At 34.3% G+C, this 21,756-nt stretch overlaps 2 protein-coding genes across 6 annotated transcripts in view; one reads left to right on the top strand and one right to left on the bottom strand.

Moving 5' to 3' along the window:
* Positions 1-265: 265 nt before the first annotated feature.
* On the bottom strand, positions 266-6,107 carry LOC149485038 (protein FAM76A). Of its 4 annotated transcripts, none has more exons than XM_089699844.1 (8): positions 5,808-6,107; positions 5,628-5,692; positions 5,331-5,434; positions 4,768-4,877; positions 3,434-3,543; positions 3,133-3,239; positions 1,759-1,880; positions 266-1,468 (listed from the first exon to the last, which is right to left on the bottom strand). In XM_089699844.1, exons 1-8 carry the CDS (start codon positions 5,898-5,900, stop codon positions 1,232-1,234), a joined length of 948 nt encoding a protein of 315 aa, XP_089555970.1. In that variant the 5' UTR covers positions 5,901-6,107; the 3' UTR covers positions 266-1,231. The 4 variants fall into 4 exon arrangements, with proteins under 4 accessions (XP_089555970.1, XP_089555969.1, XP_089555967.1 ...); XM_089699843.1 differs by having other exon boundaries at positions 3,133-3,248; positions 5,808-6,106; XM_089699841.1 differs by having other exon boundaries at positions 3,121-3,239; positions 5,808-6,106.
* Positions 6,108-7,924: 1,817 nt separating this feature from the next.
* LOC149485034 (uncharacterized) overlaps positions 7,925-21,756 on the top strand; it is a 234,126-nt gene continuing 220,294 nt past the window's right edge. Inside the window, exons 1-9 of one of the 2 annotated variants that reach the window (XR_016316170.1) lie at positions 7,925-8,147; positions 8,250-8,399; positions 8,520-8,649; positions 9,153-9,328; positions 9,657-9,844; positions 10,302-10,470; positions 10,950-11,013; positions 11,101-11,483; positions 11,568-14,507. Coding sequence is in view for 1 of the 2 variants with exons in the window: in XM_089699785.1 (XP_089555911.1) it covers positions 8,099-8,147; positions 8,250-8,399; positions 8,520-8,649; positions 9,153-9,328; positions 9,657-9,844; positions 10,302-10,470; positions 10,950-11,013; positions 11,101-11,483; positions 11,568-14,449 (4,191 nt within the window). In the remaining variant the exon portion in view is untranslated. Of the gene's footprint in view, positions 8,148-8,249; positions 8,400-8,519; positions 8,650-9,152; positions 9,329-9,656; positions 9,845-10,301; positions 10,471-10,949; positions 11,014-11,100; positions 11,484-11,567; positions 14,637-21,756 lie in introns of those variants that run through there. The other variant, XM_089699785.1, reaches the window with a different exon arrangement.

The following is a 21,756-nucleotide window of genomic DNA, read 5'->3' as shown; positions in this document are numbered from 1 at the left end:
AATAATTGATATCCTTATAATTGAAGATTATGATTACAGTATGATAAAATTCTAAAGAAGTAATTCTAGTCTTATTTCTGATACTTACCAACATATTTACAAATATGTGAAAAAATATTAGTTTTAGAGGAACACCATCTATGTAGAATACTTAGTTCTCTTTTTATCTAACCCATAGGTATGAACGAATTTTCTTGTAGGCTAGAAATTTGCGTCGTTTAAACGGAGCTTTATTTCTGCACTTAATAAAAATAAAACAACGATATATTTTTAAACATTTATTTTGATTTACAATATTGTTCTAATTGCGTAATTATCACGAGACAATGGAATAAGGGATGTTGATTTACTAATTATATCGATTCACATTAGTAGAGTGAGGCCGCAAAGATAATGACCATTACCTAATCCAGAGTGCGATTCTACGATTGAAATAATGTCCTTTTATTATATTAAATAATACACTATATTTTAATGTCCAAAGTAAGTTCGACTAAAATAGATCACTTTTCTATTTCAGTCGAAAAAGATTCACGATTTATAGTTGATTTTAGAATTTAACATTTTACTTCTTTTATAACGCATAATACGTCTCAATTATCTACACTAATTTTTCTGTGAATGAAAATGTTTGAACGTTACATAATATGAAGGTAAGGCAATATGAGATTATAACACTACTATATATTTTTTGGTATTATTTTCTTGTCAAAGCTACTTTTGTACAATTGTGTATATTATTTCGAATAAAGGCTAATCGTCATCATTGAGACTACACTTAACAGCGACAACTAAACGTAAAAATGATATGATCGCTTTATTATCTTCGTAGATTTAATTCAATAACATTACATTCATTCAACATAATCGTTACAAAATAACAAGAAATAAATTACTGAATCACATTAATTCTGATATCAAACTACAATTTAGTTTCCTACTTTATAAAAAAAGCGTAAAAAAAAATACAAAAACGAATTTTGGTTGTACATCCTGTGTCCCTTTCACGCATACACTTCCGACCCGCATCAGTTTGCACTTACCTCTAGAATGTTCGTCGTCAAACAAAAAGAATGCTCACACGCACTTACGAAATCTAAATACAAGTTAAAATTGATACCTAGTTCCGCTTAACGGTATAAAGGCTACAAATGAAACCATTTGTAGGGTAAAAAAATAAGAGGAAAAAACTTTCCAAAATTATGGCTAAAAACGAATAAATAAGGTTGATCTAGGTAGTGCTGGGGCTGTCTGTGCCGCTGCCGCTGTTCTCAGCGTTAACTAAAGCTGATTTAGTATTCTTATTATTCTTTTTGGCGGATTTACTGAGAGTCGCCACTTCTTTTAACAAATTCTGTATCTTTGTGTTCATTAGATTGAAGCGCGTCTCATTCAAACGTTCCTTGTTCTTCATTTCAGTGCGCAGGTCCGTGGTGTCGTTGTGGTGCTGCGCTTTCAGTTCGGTTATCTGAAAGACATTCATTATTTATGGTTGAATCTTATTATACGTCTATTGTGATGGAAAACAGCAAGATTGTTATCTATTTTTCCGCAACAGTGAAATAGACATTTGAAATATCAGTCACTTAATGGATAAACTATTTAGTATTTATAAATAAAAAGGGTGTGCTAGTCATCAGCGTTTTAATAAATACCTTAAAATATTTAACAGATGCTTTGGATTGATTTTATTTGTGACCCCATTTTTTTTTCACAATATTACGAACAGTTTATTAGCCCAAATTCTAACATACATACCAATTTATCCTTTGAGAGTAGTTCCATATCTTTCTGTTGAACTTTCTTCTGTAAGCTAGCGATGGTTTCCTTCAGTTGTGTCATGGCCACCACATGATCAGAACTATTTGGGTCTAATTCACCTAGTACAAGCAAAAATAATTAATAACATTTTATTTGTAAGTTTTTCTTTAGAATATTTTCTAAATACGTAGTATAGATTAACAATACAAAATAATAAAAGAAAATCTACGCTATTGTTAGGCAAAATGCAAACAATAAATATATCCATAGCAAAAATGTTGCAGACATAAAGATCAAGATTGTAAGTTGAAAATACCTCTGCATTCATGTCAGTGTTATCATGGAAATCACAAATCTATTGCATGAATAGGAAATGGGAATAATAAATATAATTAAGATATAAATAGGTAGAATGTTACTGTGAGGATATGTAAAATTTAAAGGGTGGTGGAACAGGATTATCAACTATATTCATATTTATTTTAGGGCCGATTTTTCAATGCTTGGATAAAACTTATACGTCCAATAAAGTATTACACGATAATATTAAAATGTCACGTAAACTGTCAAATACGGCAATTAGAATACGTTTTTAAAATGGTAGTATTATACATTTAGTACGGGAGCCAGGAACAGATTTTATGACCAAGTTCCTCTCAAGCGGTAATTAGTAAAATGCATCAAAGTATAGTATTATGAAGCCTCGTGAACGTCAGCTGGAGCTCGGTTGGGGGGAAGAGCGGTTGTAGCCTCCCGTATCAGCTGACGGTTTTTCCACCAAGATACAGCCAGCTGACCTATATATTTATCCACTGTTACATATAAGCTATCATCAGGTAAATTTTTGTTTGAGAGGAAATCACGGAAAATAAATTTTTCTTTAAATTTAACTTTCATGTTCGAGACACCAGCTGACGTATAATACACCATGTTGTAACCAGCTGATTATTTTTTTTCGTTGAGATATTGGGTTAGCTACAATTTGACAAATTTTTAGCTGAGAGGAAATGAATGAATGAATGTATTTTTTTTCCTACGTGCGTGGGAGGCTACAACCGCTCACCCCCCCAACCGAGCGCCAGCTGACGTTCACGAGGCTTTATAATACTATACTCTGATGCTTCTGACGAATTATCTCTTGAGAGGAAATAATGAACCCAATTTGCACCTGGCTCCCTAACCAATTATTCGACGAATAAGTTTTATCCAAGCATAGAAAAATCGGCCCTTAGAGTAAGATGATAATTCGTTGAATTTATTAAATTCTAGTTAATTATTAAATATTTTTAAATCATAATGGGTTAGTTTTAAATCATAATAACTAATAAGCAAAATAATAAAAACCAAAACTACTTATACCTGAGAACAAACCTTGCAAGGGGTTTAGTTTTGATTTCTTTTCTAATGGCGCATCATTGAGCGAGGAATCATTTGCATTTGCTTTTATCATGTCCGACTTGCGTTTCTCCTTGTGACTGCTTTTTGATCTGTGGGCAATGCATACCTTCTGAATATTAAAAAAATTAAGAAACATGGTCATTAATGTCTAGAATATTTGTATGAACAATCAATCAATATCCCGCCTCACTATCAAGTTATATTTTACTAAAAAAATATTTATAATTTCTTATATTCTTTAAAATTTAATTTAATACAATAATGTTCAACTGACTTGTGCGCCCTGTGTTTATGTTTATCCACTGAAGACAAGTGCTGTTTCGTTCTGGCCAATGCTCGCTTCAGTGATTGGGTGCAGAGCCAGCAGAGCAGCTTGCCGTCCACCTAAAATGAATGTAAATGTATAGACGTTTATAATAATAGTTTACCTAACTAGAAGGTTTCACCTAACCACACCCCGGACACTCCATACAAAATTATCGTTTTGACAGTCACACTGTAGAGACTGCAAATGTGTGTGTTGACGCTTTATGGTTGGCACATTTGTGACTAGCGTAAAAAAAAATTCGCGTTTTTCTGATGAAATACATCCGTAAACAGCACAACATCTAACCATTTTCTACGAAAAATGATAAGCACAAATCCAAAATAATCAAATTACTATAAGTCAATTTTATTAATGTTGTCAATCTTCGTTGCGTATTGTCCTTGCAGAAAAATATGGCCCATTTTAATCACGATCGCACGGGGTGAGGTAAGTTTAATTTTGGCGGGAGGCGGACAGTGTCCGTTCTGTAGCGTTTAGCTACTATTATGTATTCTGTGACCTAACAGTAATCAGGAGTCGGGATATCAGGCGATTGTAGCAGTATTTCCAGTGTGGATAAATGACAGAGCTATATAGGTTTAAAGCGCTATCACCTTCAACCTAGATCCTTCAAGCGCATAATGCTGTTAATTTGTTGTTTAGCAAGATTATTTATTTTATTATTATTATAAACAAGATCTTAATAGAAAATGTAGACATAACATAGTAATTTTTTTTCAAGAAAGTTCTTTATGATTACGGTATGCTATTATTGTAGAGCCATTTTAATAGGCAACATTTGACAGTTCAACAAAATTCAACAACGTAACCTAGTAACCACGACATAGAATAACATGATATTTCGTTTTGTTAGAACTGCACATTTGTTTAACTTTTTTCAATTACGATTACATATTTATAATAATAATGACCGATAGAAGTAATTTTAGGACTTGATTTTACTGATAAACCATTCTAAACATAATGAACAATTTCTGATTTAAAGAACTGACGTCGCTACAATTTTGTGTCAATAAACCTTTTTTCTTTTTAAATACCAGAGACGTTACTCTAAAAATCGAAATCTGACATCTAGAATCGAATGCATTGATTACTTGGGAATAAAAATTATCATAAATTAATGACATGTGTTTCAAGTTCGATTGACAAATGTTTCAAGTCCGTATCGATTAATTCACTTTAATCGATGTTTTTAAGCAGGTTACCACCCTATGAAGATAAAATTGATAGACGTCAAATGTTGCCTATTAAATTGGCTCTACTATAACAAAAATATTTACCTTTTTACTGTCATCATGCCTGTCAAATGCACATCTTTGCTTACATTGCTCACAAGTCACTGCGGGACCATACTTGCGCTCAGAATTTGCACAGCGTTGACATTTATTTCCTGCAAACATGATCATAATATGAAAAAATTTATTTTATGAAACAATCACTGTTACTGTTAATTTTTTAAATGTATCCTATATTATAGTGTAGTATAAAGAATTTTTCATTCATTCACTTCAATGCTTATAAAAGTTAAACCAAATGTAGGTCAAGTTTTATACTTTCAATTCATGACTCACTTGTTTATGTGTATATGATATTTATTGAAATTAGGATATTATCCTCAATAATCATACAAAAATTCTGGGTATTGGGTTCTTGTGTTATGACTAGACTTGCCATAAGGTATTTTTTATGTGACAAGTTCTTATGCTTTATTATTTTTAGAAAGTTTTATATACAGCTGTTTCATGTTGTTCACTTCGCCATTTGTTTTTCTTTGATTGAAATAGATTCTAAAAAAATTCGAATAGGTACATGCACCTCTAATATGTGGTGAATCATAACTTACCAATGAATGCAGCGATAATGTTGCAATATTCACATGCTGTTGGTTTGCCATAGGCCTTGACGTTAGCCTCACATTTCTTACATATTGAAGATGTATTAGATTTACTGTAAAAATTTTGTTCATACAATTTGTGCTCTCAATTTACATTGTCTTCAAATAATTATTGTGGATGCAGTTTGAATTGATAATGAGTAAAATGCATGTCATCATTCTAAGCAGAGGTAAACTATGCAAGTGCATTATTTAACGATGAAATTATAAAGCTTAGCGTCACATGATTTGGCGAATGACACTGACCTTGTTTGTTGAAACTCCGAGCGGCAATATGTGCACTTCACCACCGGGAACGAGCCACGGCATTCCTGAAATATCCAAACACAATCGCGTCAGCACTGACGTAGACAGTATTGCAACGCAAAACAAAACTGATGCTTTGCAATATTAAAGGTTTTATCGACATTCCACTGTAATATTTACCTTGCACAGTTGCTCACCAGGAGACAATTCTTCGAAAGGATGCCTCGAGAAACAACGGGAACAGGCGAATAGTGCAGTAGATGTAGAACTCATTTTACTTGATTACGAATCTCAACTACTTTAATACGTTTCACAGATACAAACTTAACAACGTGTGGTTAAAAAACAATAATATATATTGAAATAATAATAAATTATAGGTTTATTAAAAATACCTACATAAAAAAATCGCAACAACAAATTGTTCACAGTTTTTAGAGAAAATTAATAACCGCCATCTTAGATGAACGATCATTGAATGAAAATGAACGAATGGTTTAGTGAATGAAGATAGTATAATAATCACATAATAATATCACAGTATTACAATATCTTAGTACAGTACGGAATCGAATGTACTTGTGCAGAGAAACGGTGGGGAACTGGCGGGGGGTCGGGCGACGCGGGCCGCGTAAGGCAAACACGCTTAGTTTGCCTTACTTAGCGCGAAAGGACGACGCAGTCGTATTTTAAAGTGAAACTTTTATTACATCGTCTCAAACTTTTTGGTCTGTGTAGCGCATGTCGCGTGACGGTCGAACCGTACGATAATTTTCGTAGAAATACGATAATTTTGTGCCTTAGTTTCACTTTTACCGTGGTTTCATAAAACCACACAACATTTTTTATTTTGTGTAATAATTTTATTATACATAGGTACTTACATATTCTATTATGGCGCGCACAAACTGTTACGTTTACGAATGTAAATCTACATTGAAATCCCAGAAGGAAACAATATTTCAGAAAGATTGTATTAATTGTATCTGTTGAATAAAAATCAAAGGTATGTATATATTGTCCTCATTATTTTCTAATCAGATTGTACAATACAATGTACATCCCAATGCGAATGCATTACTTAGTTAAAATATGTTATAATATACAATAAGAACATCCAAAAATAAAGTGTCCACGTAAATAATATTTAGCAGTGCAATATCTGTAATTATATATTTATGAACAAATAATATGCCTTTGTCCAGCAGTGGACGTCCCACGGCTGATAAGAAGAAGAAGAAGAAGAAGAACAAATAATTACATCAGAATCGCAATTATTTTGAATGTACATATCAATAAATGATTTCATCATAATATTAATAATCACAATTGTTTTATTTCCCATTTGTTGCAACCCTAGCGTATTTTCGTGTGGCAGCGTAAGTACCTACGCTGGCGACGGCATCGCGCGACATCAAAGGCATTACTGTAGGAAATAATATTGTAATACTGTGATAATATTATAATTTTATAAACACAGTGTAATGTAAACTTTAAATTAAATATTATTGTGAAATAAAATATTATTATCTTAGAGCAACCAATTGGTTGGTTTAATGCTCTAAGATTATTATAGTGAGTCGTCAACAGCACTCGTGCTTCTAATAGAATATCATTGTTCTATATTTTGTTCTCGCAACACGAGAGTCAACCCAAATGGATGCCGGGTGAGCAGCTAGTTTGTTGTACAACAAGAAAACATTACCTATTTGTAAAAAAAAAATGTGTACGTGTACTAGTGTACACACGTAAGAAGTGAAACTTCTTTAGGACTTTATTTTTCAAAAAATAATTTACTATAATATGCAACTTTACAGAAATACGTCGAATCACGCGTGGTAGGGATAAGAAAAAGATGGCGCGTAACGGAAAAATGTCACGCGTAGTGAAAAAATGTTACACTCAATTTTTTTCCAACCCCGATAAAGAAGTTTCACTTCAAAAAATGGAACGAAGGCGCGTATTCCAAAGGGCGTGTGGCGAAAGGGACTATACGTGCGGCGTGCGCGTATTCGGTGTTTCTCTATGTCAATCTCTCTCTCCCTCTCATAGAAAGCAAGCCACTTAGTTTATAATTTCATTCCAACCGGATGTCCCTTTACACCCTCAAGTTTTTATGTGATTAAAATAAAAAAGACCGTGTGTCGAGCGCACGTATCAGAAGTGAAACTTCTTTGGGAACATTCAAAGATACCAAAATACATATGTATTTTGAAGTCCAAACTCCACCAAATAGTACAGCCCTAGTCACTCACTCACTGAGCAAAAGCTTCCCTAATCCATATTGTCAACTGCCAAAAACTAAACGTCAAAACATAAAGCTCGGATGTCAATGGAAGCGAAGAGTGGAGCGTGTTTTGCTTTTGTGTTTCGTGTTTATTTTTGTTTAATTTGAAAAAATGGTCAAACGTTTTATGTGTGTTCGCCTGTATGGATAAAAAACGTCGTGATATTTCCATAGTGAATTCATAATGGCTATTCCACCGTTCCCACCGCAGGATTTAGCAAAATTAGTCCTAGGTAAGAACTTATTATTTGGCGGGAGTGTGATTAACGTCCATTCATAACGGTTGAGGCATCTGGCATTTAATATTCTTCTATTTATCGTCACTTCTTCAACAGGATATCTTGCCGAAGAGGAATTAATGACAGCATATGATGAATTTCTTCAAGCCAGTCCATATTTAGATGCGTTTCGGAATGAATATGACAGAATATTTATGACATCGCTCCGGACTATTTTGGCTGATTATAGAGCAGTTAAAATACATGGTTTGTATCTGAAGCGTATTTTATATAAAACCATTCACTACCTCATAACATAATATAATAGTACTTATTGGAATTATCAAAAATATCTTTGTTATTGTATAATTATTGTTCTCTTTTCAGTGGAAACATGTAAGCCACATTTGTTGCGCAAAAAGTTACTTCAATGTACAAATCTATTTGAAATAGTTAAATTTCTTATCAGCATCATTGACCACCATAAATTATATGCAGACGATCTTGAAAGATTCAGGTAATATTTAAATTTATATAACACTAGCTTTCCGCCCGCGGCTTCGCCCGCGTTCAAAGAAAAACCCGCATAGTTCCCGTTCCCGTGGGATTTCCGGGATAATACCTATCCTATGTGTTAATCCAAGTTACCCTCTATATGTGTGCTTAATTTCAGTGTAATTGGTTCAGTAGTATTTTGCGTGAAAGAGTAACAAACACACACATCCTCACAAACTTTTGCATTTATAATATTAGTAGGATAGGAAGTTAGGATAAATGCTATGACTATAATTTAGTGTGTATAATTCAATGAAAAGGTCTTCAACTCAAAAAAAAAACTCGAGAATTCCCTTAGCCGTGTAAAATCTTGGTCCTATCCATTCAATTCATTCATATATTCTGGACATGAAAAGAATTGCTTGCCTTTCATCTTCTATCCAATATATACCATTACCAATACAATGGTTTAACATAGAAAGTAAATATCTAAATAAAACTTATTCTCATCAAATTGCATTCCAGTTTCCAGAAATCCAGTGTGCCAAAGGGAACATGTGAAGTATGTAATCAAATGAATTTGAGAACATGTGTATGTAATAGTAAAATATCAACAACAACCCTTAGCACACAGTCTATAAATGAAGAACATTCCACTTATAATACCTCTGTGGAAGCGACCTCTTTGGAAGATTTACCTGGTATGAGAAAACTTAATTCTAATTATACTTTATTGTGAAGATAATTTTTATATCTATCCTAATTTCTTTTCAGATATTATTGTTCTAGATGATTCTATCAATATGAGATAACAAATATTTTGTACATGTTCCAAATACCTTTTTTATCATTTCAATACACAAGCTTTGATTTTAATTTTTCCATTGTAACAAAAGTATAGAGAAATTATGATAAGAGAACTATTATCGTTGTCTGATTTGTAAAAAATTTTAACAATGTTAAGAATATAACCTCAAAATTTTTGTATAATTTTTCATAATATTTCTAAAACATGTTTAATGATTACAGGAAATTCAAAATGTGGCTTAAAACCAGAAGTAGGGCTGAAAAACAGTATTTCAATAAGCATAGATCAGAAAGATGGCCAGGATGCAAAACAGGATAAAAATAATTTGAGTAGCACTTCTATAAAACAAGTTACTTATAATTTAAGCACCATAAGTCATAATTGTCTATCTGTTAACCAAATACCACAAGTAAGTAGTACTTATTATGTTAATTCTCATCTTTATAAAGATTAGAGTCTGAATCGGTGGTAGGTTAATAAAGAACTATACATGAATATTTGTAAAATTTAAGGTAAAAAGTTTTAAAAGGCCTTTAGGTACATATGTTTTTTAGGTGTTTGTATTATATATTATTGACGTATAGGAGACTAAGAGCGTATATGCACTATGCGGGTAGCCGTCCGGCTGACCGCAAGCACAATTATGTACGTAATATTCATTTCTATGCGCACTGCGATGCGGCTACCGCAGACGGCACAGTGCGCATAGAAATGAATATTCCGTACATAATTGCGACGGCTACCCGCAATGCGGCTACCCGCAATGCGGCTACCCGCATAGTGCGTATACGCTCTAAGGAAGAATTTTCAATATAGTAGGCTATACATTTTTTTATATTTTTTTTAAATGCTATATTTTTTTTCAGATGACAAAAGCAAGTTGCATAGATTCTAAGCAAAAGATTGAAGAATTTAACAACATTTTGAATGTTGTGTGTAACAAAAGTGTTACAAATGAAAAGTTATACGATAATATAATATCCAATAGAATTTCAAATGAAGAAAACTTTCACGATTTTGCAAATGGTGTTTTTGGTAAGATAGAAAAATAAAATAGTCATGATTCATTACTTGTTTAAGTACTTAATTTATTCATTAACAATTTTTTTATTGAAATATGTACATTTATTGGAGCGCCTTTACATTTAGGCGACTTAGCAGCGGCAGTTGCGCAACGCGGTGGCCGCGTTTCTGTTTACACAAACATGTGCAAGTGCAAAATAAATCGTAGGGTATACAATTTATTTTGGGAAATTCGTGTGCGTTGTTGTGGGACTCAAGATGAGACAATTACAACAGAACCCTAAAAAACCTGGAAAGAATTATGTGCATTGTTTATTCCAGCTTTGTTTTTGAAATATTTCCCCGTAAATATGAAGGGATATGCTTCTGACACTGCCGCGCTGCTAAAACCCTAATGTGAGGGGGCTCTTAAGTATAAAATACATAAATTTTGTTTGTATCAATAAATAATGTGAAAACTTTAGATTAATAGTTATTATTTATTATTTTAGGTAACAATCAAGATAGAGTCACAAAGGTACCTGATTCAAGTACAACAGATATGGTCATGCCCATGTGTGTATATTTTTAATCATATTATTTACTTTTTATACATGTTTTTTTTAAACACAGAAAATAATACCATTCTTTCTTCATTCACAGGGCAACACAAACTGCCAAAGAAACTTTAATAAGTAATATTAAAGGTCCACCAAGACTAATAGAATACCAGCCAGCTAACAATCTTGCTAGTCCCATTATACAGTGCCACAATACCACAGGAGACCAATCGCGAACACACTTGGGGAATGATAATAAAGTTATAGGCAATAAAATTAGAATATTGTCAGATGTGAAAATAGATAATCAATGCAATGTTATGCCAATTTTGAAGGGAAATGTTACATCAACAACTCCTCAATCGGGGCATACTTTAATGCTCAATGGGCCACCTGGCCTAAGACAGAGAGACAGAAGGAGGGGCTCCAATTTCTCTAAGGATGAAATAATGGCAATGCCTACATTGATCATCGTTCCAACTACAGGTAGATATAATACCATATTTTCATAATTAACACAATATATTATTACGACACAATAAAACTTACAATATTTTTTTTATTTTATAGGACCATATAATATTATTACTAGGCCAACTACATCCACTGCAAATAATTTGCAGATTGATAATGATGCAAATAATAAAATTGTACCAACAAGTGAAGCTTCTACAGTTTCTCCAAAACGCAGACCACTCTTTATTGAAGTGCCTTCAGACAATACATCCGTTCGAAATGATCAAAAACCTACTCAGATGAAAGATGTAGGTCTTGTAAAAACTGTTGATTCTGTGACCCATGCTTCTTTACCAAAGGATAATACAGCTTCCAGTAAGACAAGCACCCCTCACGTATTACCACCGTTAAGGAAATCGTCATCTACACCGAGACGTTCATCACATGTTCGTGTTTTAGATTTCACGACGCCAAGAAGAATACTAAATGAAGCAATACCTGAAAAGAATACAAGTGATGACTCTGTTGTTGTTTTAAGTGACTCACCTGTTCGTCCTACAGAAAACATGGTAACAGTTACAGATGATAATGCTATAGGTAGAAATGATAATCCAAATGCACATAACAATTCTCAAATTAACAAAGAACAAAAAGGCATTAAGAAACGCAACTGGGATGAAGAATTGCGAGCGCGTGTAGCTTCTACTGAAAATACTTACCCAATTTCTGTTCCAAAAACTAGTAGGAAAAAGAAAAAGGCAGATAACAAGGCGATCAAAGAAAATGATAGTAATGACAGTAAAGCAGAAGCTACAAAAGCTAAAAAATCCAAAAGGAAAACTAAGTCTGCAGAAATTGTTGAAGAACCTCCAATAAGTGATCTAAAAGTAGACAAGAAAATCAAACCATCAATTAATATAATATCTGCTGTAAAGCATCCTATTACAAGTGAACCTGAAGTTGTTGACAAACCGAAGCCAATTGAAATGGAAAATGAAATAGATACACCAGAAAATGAAAGATTGTCTTTACAAAATGTTATTGGGGCCAAACTTAATATATCAGATTTATTAGAAACGCCTTACAAACAGGCACTATATGATATACAAATGGAAACGCCTAAATTTCTAGGTCCAGATTTACCAGATGAACCGATATCGGAAATAAAAATTATGAATATACCAACACCTCGATTTTTTGATACGCCAAACCCTACTCAAGCAACACCGTCGTCATATTCTTCTCGGCCCACTGATTATTCCAGTGGAGGCTCTTACTACAAACCCGACGATCAAGATTATGTTCCCATTCCAGAAGTTGCTGAGTGCAAGATTACTGAATCAAAGTCTAAACCTAAGGTTTCTAAACCCAGTGACATTCAAAAAGTATCACCTAAAGACTCTGATGTGAAATGTGCAAAATCAAGACGACCTGTTCGAAAGTGCACCAAAAATGTGTCTTATTATAATTCTCCAATTGTAAATAATTCGACGAGAGCTGGTGACGTATCAGAAGAAGAAGAGACGAAAACAAATAAATGTAACATGTCGCGAGAGAAAGATGCTACAGTGACTAAAACTAAGACTATAAAATCTAGACCAACAAAGACTAATCTTCAGAAGCATAAGTCACCTTTTAAGAAAGAAACTCCTAAAAATTTCATGAAAATTAAGCCTAGACGAGTTACTCCAATTAAAAGTACTAAAAATAGAAAAAATTCGACTGAACTAACAATATCAGCCAGAAAAATAATTAATATTAAAGAGAAAAGTCATAACATTTCACCTATACTAGCAGATGTTCCTACAAAATCAAGAAGGAAGTCTTCAACACCCAGAAAACTTCACTGTAAAACATTTCACTCATCTACTTCGAGCAATACTTCTCCGGATTTGCCATTAGTACCTGAAACTCAGAGTAAAAATGTTAAAGTATGTGTCACACATGATTCAGATAGTGAGCATCAAGCCTTGCGATGGTCTGATGATGGATCCCAAGATATTAAACAAAAATCCGCTAACGAAGGTTATTTTACAGAAAGTGAGGATACGATAACAAAAATTCAAGAATATATTGAAAAAATTGAATCTATCAAAAGTGCTAATATTGATATTCCTAACCGACCTTTAGGAAGTTTGCAAAGCGATTCAGTTAAAAAAGGATTTGATCTGGAAACTGCAAAAATATTAGAACGAGATTTATTAGATACGCCACCGATACAGGATGGTGCCGTTCAGTCCACTAGTAACGACACAGTTGAAGATAACATAAACGAAAAAGAAGTTGTGAGAGAATCGGATAAAATTGAAGCTAATGTTAAAGATGGAACACTAAAACCTGAAATACAGAAAGATGACAAGAAAGAAGACGATGACGACGAGAATGATGATATTGATTTTGATATAAAAGGAACAGATGAAAATACTAACAATTATTTCACATACAACTTTGATGAAACAAAATATAAGCCTAATCCGGATATAGTTAAATTGAAAGAAAAATTTTCTATGGAAGTGTGTATAGATGACGGAGTATCCATTCGTTTGAGGGCCACACCATTCAGTGTTCTGTTGGATCAAGAACCAGTAGAGGTTAAAGAAATTGATTCAAAAGAATTGGAATCGGCTGTTTCCTCAATATCTAATATAGAAAGGTTGTATACACCAATCAAAGATCCCAGAGAGAAATGTTATGAAATATTTGATTCTACATTGACTAGTTTAGATACGCCGTTAAAACCGGCCAGTCCTAAATATCACAATGAAAATTCAGTTACTGAGATTGTATTAGAAGTGGAAAATATAAGTAGTAAAGCAGAGGTTAAGAAGAGGAAAAGAGTGCAGAGTGGAGTTTCGGAGGAGAGTCCTAGTGTGAAACGAACAAAATCGGACAGTCAATATATAATCAACCCAGCTAGCATACAGAATATGGATATAGAATCAGTATTGAGCAAATTGCATGGACCATTTGATGTAGACTATAAGTTAAAAGACTAGTTTAGTATAAAAGTATAATGTAGTGAGTTGATCTGACAATTTGTTATACAACATGTAAGTGTTATGTTAACTTTCAAAATGTTAATTCGACTAGAGTTATATCATATTTACCAGAATTGTGCTAGACACAAGAAAATATTATGTAAATTGTGTACAGAAATAAAGATTTAAATTTTACACATGTAAACTTGATTTTATATTTATGGAAATTAACTATTCGTAAATTAAGTATGTACTTTACTTTAATTAGGTAATTTGATGTAGAGAATATTTTGACATCCACTTATTTTATTGGCAATATTTTCTGGTTTTTGGTCGAAAGATTTCGTAGCAAGTTCAAAGTTATAATCGTTATTTTTATGCATGAAAGAAGAAAGAAAGGTAACTTTTATACTTTGTTTTAAATTTAATTCTACTTTTCAACCAATTTTATTCAATATAAATTACTTATAAGTTACTAACTTTTAAGATATTTTTTGTTACAAGCTCAGAACGCGTCGCGTCATGGCAAATCTTCATTGGCATTTAACGCGTTGAGCGATTTCGGTCTACAAGCGAAAGATAGTAAAATATGTATTTCTATCGACAAGACAAATCGAATAAAACTTGGTTGCAATAGGTACCTATTTAAAGAAATAAATAATTAGATAAAATACCTGATGGGTTTTAGGCAGGAAAAAGTTAAGATTGATAAATAAACTTGAGATACTTTACTAGACGATATGCGTAGCACAAAGGGTAAAGGCGGAAGAGAAAAATAATTATATAATGACAGATAGATATTTGACATACACACTTTTTTATATAAGTAAACTCCTTTCACCAACACTGGCCCTTAAACAAATGTGTAGGTACACAGTACAAATATCTATTATAATAATGCAATCATTACAATTATAGTACAACATTAAACAAGTTTAGTTTTTTACAATTTAACAATGTAACAAATTTATTGTAAACCTAATGAACAAATTACAAACTTATAATGTTTTTCTTTAGTAAGTGGTTTTGTTAAAATATCGGCAGTCATTTCAGAAGTACACAAATAACTCAAATTTACAATATTATCTTTTACAACTTCTCTTATAAAATGATGCCGCACATCTATATGTTTCGTACGAGCATGATACATAGGATTCTTACACAATTTTTGTGCTGATTGGTTATCATTAAAAATCGCAACAGAATAATGCCTACCTAACAATTCATACAACAGAGTTCTTATGAATAACGCTTCTTTACAAGAATCTGATAGAGCGATATATTCTGCTTCTGTGCTAGAAAGAGCGACTGTTCGCTGTTTTCTACTTTCCCACGATACAGAACAGTTCCCGATTTGAAACACAAACCCAGTGTACGACCTACGATTGACCTCACACGAAGCCCAGTCAGCATCAATATACCCATTGATGTCTAGACCACTTCTACTAAAAACAAGTTTGTAGTTTACAGTAGGTACCTTTTAAATACCGTAGCACGCGTTTCGCGTCATGTCTCCTGCGTAACAGATTTAGCAGCCGCCTGGAAAGACCGCTCAGTTTCCTCCTTACAGCTCTCAGATGCTTTCTTCTGCACTAAATCTTGAGCTTCTGTATTTACCTGGGTAGTCGCAGATTCCACACTATTCCCTGAAAACATAGAACAGCCACCACATCCTACCACACACAGATCACGCTCTCTAACAGATTCTGCAGTTTCTAATTGATAAACACCATTTTTATGTACAGCTGTAGCTGCTAGCTTATTACCATTGAATATTTTACAACATTTTTTATCAAAAATAACTTTAAAACCCTTCCTAGTTAAAGCACTGACTGACAACAAGTTTGTAGCTAAGTTCGGTACGTGATAAACTTCACTGATTGTTTTGATGCCTAATTTTAAATTTACTATCACATCACCACGCAGAATCGTAGCGTGCCTTTGCGGGGCCCCGTATAAAAATTTGTTTGGGGGCCCTTAGGAAGGGTAAAGATTTCTCGCAAAAGCGCACGTTGGGGGCCCCCTTGGCGCGGGGGCCCCGTATAATTGATACGGCAGATACGGCGGTAGCTACGCCCCTGTCACCACGACCAGCAGTAAATAGTTTTTCACCATTAGCCATTTCAACTTCAGTCACATAACCCGGAACAAAGTTATTTAATTTATTTCTATCATTACACATATGACTACTTGTACCTGAGTCTATTATCCATACATCACTCTGCACACTAGCTGATAATGCAGTTAACAGTGACTGGTTTGTTGAGCTCTCCGCCTTAACTGCTTTAATATTCTTGCAGTCTCTCGAGTAGTGTCCAAGCTTCTTGCACTTAAAGCATTTGATTTTCTTACGTGCCACCACCAACGCTGTTGAAGTCGTGTCACCTTTTCCATCACGCCATTGCTTCTCCTACATGAGCTTCGCTTTGACCACCTCACTTGACAACTTGATATTAGAATTTTCAAGCGCCATTATGAGCGGATCAAAGTCTTGAGACAAGCCACTCAGTAAGAGAACTGCAACAAAATCGTCTTCCAGAGGTGAACCAATATCATTCAGCTGTTGACTCAGATCGCTAATCTTCGCAACGTAAGCTTCCATGCTTTCACAATCGCATAATTTTGTTTCAAACAAAAGACGAAGCAAACTCAGTCTCCTTGACAACCCCTTGTCTTCGTACGCCTTTTGCAAATTAATCCAAGCATCCCGCGCCGTTTCTGCATTTCTTACATGCGTAAAAACCGAAGGCTTTACTGACAAACAGATCTTAGCAAGAGCTTTCTGTGATCTCTTCATATAAGCCGCATCAATCATCTTCCGTTTTATCTTCCGTAACGACGTCCCATAAGTCCTCGTGAATGAGTAGCATTTTCAGTTGGAACTTCCAATTACTGTAGTTTTCTATGCCGCTCAACTTCTCCACAGGAATTAAAGTCGAAATCGATGTCGCCATTTTTACATGTATGGACCGGCGTTTTAGTTTATTTCTAAAAATTACTTTTATTCCGCCGAAACTCAAAAATAATTATATACAGAGCAAGGATAAAGCTCTGGGCCCATAACCTGATGGGTTTTAGGCAGGAAAAAGTAAAGATTGATAAATAAACTTGAGATACTTTACTAGACGATATGCGTAGCACAAAGGGTAAAGGCGGAAGAGAAAAATTATATAATGACAGATAGATATTTGACATACACACTTTTTTATATAAGTAAACTCCTTTCACCAACAATACCTACATAATGATCATAATAATTATTAATTGTTTTGAGTACCTACTCACGTACCTACGTAGTGTATCTTCAAAGATGATGAGATTCATAGATTTCACATCTACATATTCCGTTACTTTGTTGAGTGTCGATTAAGTCGATTTTCATAAGATACGAAATGAAACGATCAACATTGTTAGAAATGGAGATAACTAGCACACTAATCAGCGATTCGTTCAGGGGTAGTCATTAATAATATCGTAAATGTTACGATGAGTGAATGCGTTTAATTTGCCGTTGGGATTTCATAGTAAGCTCGCATGCGATTATTATGGTATTACGTTTATATCTAATTAGATATCGCAATTAGAGGCGATCGTGACACTGGCGTACCGAACCGTTCATTACCCATGCTAATTTGAGCGGCTACCGCGCACATTTGATAATCTCGGGGAAAAATCGACGCTTAATGGGGTTTCAACCGAAACGCATGCAAGTACTTTTACATGCTGATATTTGCTTCGTTTATTGCGGTTGATAATTATTATAACGTTGTGTTTAAAATAAGAATTACAAAATATTGAATTATGGTAATTTTTTATTATAATTCTTGGATTATAACAATTAAGTACACGTACATTTTTCACGTGAGAGGGTATTTGATGTTTTATAATGTTATTCTAAGTTATTGCTGCAAACGAACATTGGCAAATGTCGGCTATTCCGCTATCGAGGTAATAATAAGTCCATGTTAAAAACATGATATTTCATAAAGTGCGCTATTAAGTTTGCGGGGAAATGACATAACCTAGACCAAAATATACAGCAGTGTCGTCGGAGACCGGGAAGGGGGTTGTAAAGTAGGTCACGGATGCAAGCTCCTGACACAAATAGCTACATCGTATCACCACGTGGCCTCATAATCTCTGTATAGGAAGGGAGGCTGTGAGTTTCGTGCCGATATTCATGTTGATGAAACAATGCCATAATCCTGTACTAGTTTCAACGTAAATTGCTGAGCTGCGCACAATATTCGCCGTATATTGCAGTTATTTTAAAGAAATATGAAGTGCTAAAATATAAGTTATATTGCAAATTGAAATTTCACAGTGCATTGTTTTCCAACTTTCTTTGTCAATTAGGTACACATAATATATAGAGTTAAAAGTAGCATGTGGTAGCATTGTTTTAGTTTACGTGATTCATTGTGGGAAAATAGCTGTCAAATGTTATGTTGCTTATTAAATAATTCTCATGCGAAAAGTCCATATTGAGCTCTATACATGTCTACTCCACAACGATATTCAGTTTACGTCGTGATATCTAGCGTGCAATGAACGTCGCCAAGCTGAAATTACTAAGAATTTAGTATCACTAATTCTACAGGCAGTTCGGAGTATAAATGATTCGGGGTGATTTTACACCACCTTACCACCCCTTCTAATGTTGAACCCACCTCCAGCTCCCGAAGTGCAGCGACGACGTCGTTCCGGACAATCTGCGTGCTTCGCTTATTTTCAACCCTAATTCCTTTGGTGGAAATTGTCTTTATTGCACTGAGCTCTGTTGCAGGGAACATTACCTACTTTATATTTTTAACGATGCATTGGCGTGGGATTGCGTTTTTGTAATGTGGGCTTTATAGAGTTATTATTAATGTAAGGAGCACTTAGGTATTTAAACTATTTTGAAAATTGTAATTATAAAAATAACATAACAGGTATTTAACGCTTCTTTAGATGTTAGTATTTTTCAGTTTTATGTGAATTTGATGACTTAAAATGAAATGTGAGAGATTTCAAAATTATTTATGCAAAAAAATCTTTTTGCAGCTTTCTAGATTCTTTATCTCAAAGAAAACGTAATATCAGTAAAACGTTCTTTACTCAAGACGTAAAGATATCTTTGCAATTCAAGGTTAAATAATGCACTTATGCATGTGTTGTTACTTGTTACGACCTACAGACGGGCTCAAAGCCAACTGGGTCGAGCTTTCTGTAACTTTCAGCTATTTCTGCCAGCTTTGTACCTGCTATACGAAATAGCACAGATAAAATAAATAATTTAAGTAAGAGGAGTTTCGAGAACATTCTTGGTAGTATTAGTTGTGATGTATATGGTTGGGAGTTGGGGTTTTGATTGGGACAGGCTAAAAAGTGTGTGCGAAGTAGTATTGCCTTAAGTGTGTCAATTGATGGCTCGATGTGCGTGGCTCCCTACTCCCGCCCGGGGTGGTGAGCGTGGGGCAGGTCGCTGGATCGATACCCGACGTCTGGCCCACGACCTCGCCTTTCTTACCACCTTCCTAAATACTAATTACGTGCTTTGACACAGCGTGCATGGCTCATACCGAATGAAAGGAGGTATGGATGCCAGCGTTGGCGTTATTAACGTTACCTCACTGTTCCTTTTTTGTTTTGGGTAGCGCTGGTTGACAAAAATGTGCAAGTTTTTTGGAACTGCATGTACAAAATTTTAATTTAAAATATGTACCTAGGTTTATTTTTGGTCTGTAAATGTAACGTCAGTAAGCAATTAGTATGGTTAGCAATTATTAAATAATTGAACAGCGCAGTAAATAAAAGGAAACGTAAGATTTCCTTCCATTTGTTCAATTTTGTTTTGGAAACATAAAAAAAGTGACCCTTTTGGCTTTAATTAGTTACCAACACCGTTAATATCTTAATTCTTAGCTATTGTGTAAAACTCTTCCTTAAAAAAAGATAATCGATTAGGCAGGTACAATAAAGTATACGCAGTTTCTTATTTGAGAAATCTGTTTGTTATAAATTCAGCGCCCACGTTTCTGTCGACTTCAAAGAAACTTTCAATATATTTCTAAAAGTTCAAAGTCCACAAGATAAAGGGCGCTGCAGTTTCTCCGTTACAAAAGATCTACGTTATTAATTTGGGTTGGTTATTAGAGAAGCTTCAGTTGTGTTGGGCTGTTTATCTGGATACCACAGATAAAAATAACCTGTAGGTATTTAATTTCACACTTTAATTACATCTGAATAGTTAGGTACCTATCTATGTTGAATATAATTATATGTCTCCATTTCCATACTTTTATAATCGAAATTCTTGATGTGTTGACCAGTTGCTTATTTTCGTTTTTTTGTATTTATATCTATTACTTACAGTAATGGTACGTTATAGGTACATTGTCCAAGATTTGTTTATACCTGAAAAGATGGACAATTCTGACACATTCTGAACAACTATATAACAAACAACATTCGATGCAATTAAAATAGAATATTAGTTAACTAATCAAAGCCGATTCCAACTTTTCCTAAAATACTTTAGAAATAGTCCAACAGGTACCAACATACCTTCATCATGAATATTTTTACGAACGGTCTTATCAACGTCATAGCCGTTTGAAAGTCGCAGCACTCATATACAACTTAAAACATTTGCCTTGCAATCTTTTTATATCCGATCTGTGTAAAAGATGCCGCCGTTCGTTTGCTAACGCTTTTTGAGGTTACACTGCAGCTTTTCTAAGCCGGATAATATAAAGGAAACAAGATTAAAAATGTATTCCCCGCACGTGGGCCATAATGCGATTTATCAGTGCACGGGTACATCGTGACTACATTGTGCAGGTAGCTAGTTCAACCGAATGTATTATTGAGTATGAAAGCTCAGTGGTACATGACAAACTGTATATAATTTAACGGTCTAACGTCTAAGCAAAATCTAACGGTGTTCGAATTTATAAAAGCACTAACTCATTATAGCGGGCTGTGTGGTTTCGTCCAGAAACTCGATGCATCTTTGGGGTGGGTGAGACCCCCCCACTCACTTTTGGCACCCCCGGGTGGGGAGGGGGTGTAATGGACGCACGAGGCTCCTCGGCCCTGCACCGTCGCTCTTTATGTCGGCTTGCACGCGTGCACTTGCTAGTTTCTTTGACGTCCCTTTGTTGTGGATTCCAATTTTGGAACGTATCGTGATTGGATTCCAGATTACTTTGCTGCCAAGACTATTGGCTTACCTTAAGCAGTATTGATTTCACTTGGCTTTAGTTGCGACTTTATATGATTAAACCTTTGTTCTACTTAGTTACAGTAGTACATAAAATAATATCTCTTAGATAGATATT

This window comes from Colias philodice, chromosome 10 (genome assembly GCF_061535455.1).
Source record: "Colias philodice isolate Cphi_HAF_F1 chromosome 10, ilColPhil1 Martin Lab GWU primary, whole genome shotgun sequence".
Lineage (NCBI taxonomy): Eukaryota > Metazoa > Arthropoda > Insecta > Lepidoptera > Pieridae > Colias > Colias philodice.
This window is presented reverse-complemented; position numbering and strand designations above follow the sequence as displayed.

Excerpts from the sequence above, each read along its gene's own strand:
- LOC149485038 (XM_089699840.1), bottom strand. The coding sequence starts at position 5,900 with ATGAGTTCTACATCTACTGCACTATTCGCCTGTTCCCGTTGTTTCTCG. Across the intron at positions 5,435-5,627 it reads TCGGAGTTTCAACAAACAAG|TAAATCTAATACATCTTCAA; the intron begins GTCAGTGTCATT and ends AAATTTTTACAG. Across the intron at positions 3,544-4,767 it reads GGCATGATGACAGTAAAAAG|GTGGACGGCAAGCTGCTCTG; the intron begins GTAAATATTTTT and ends CATTCATTTTAG.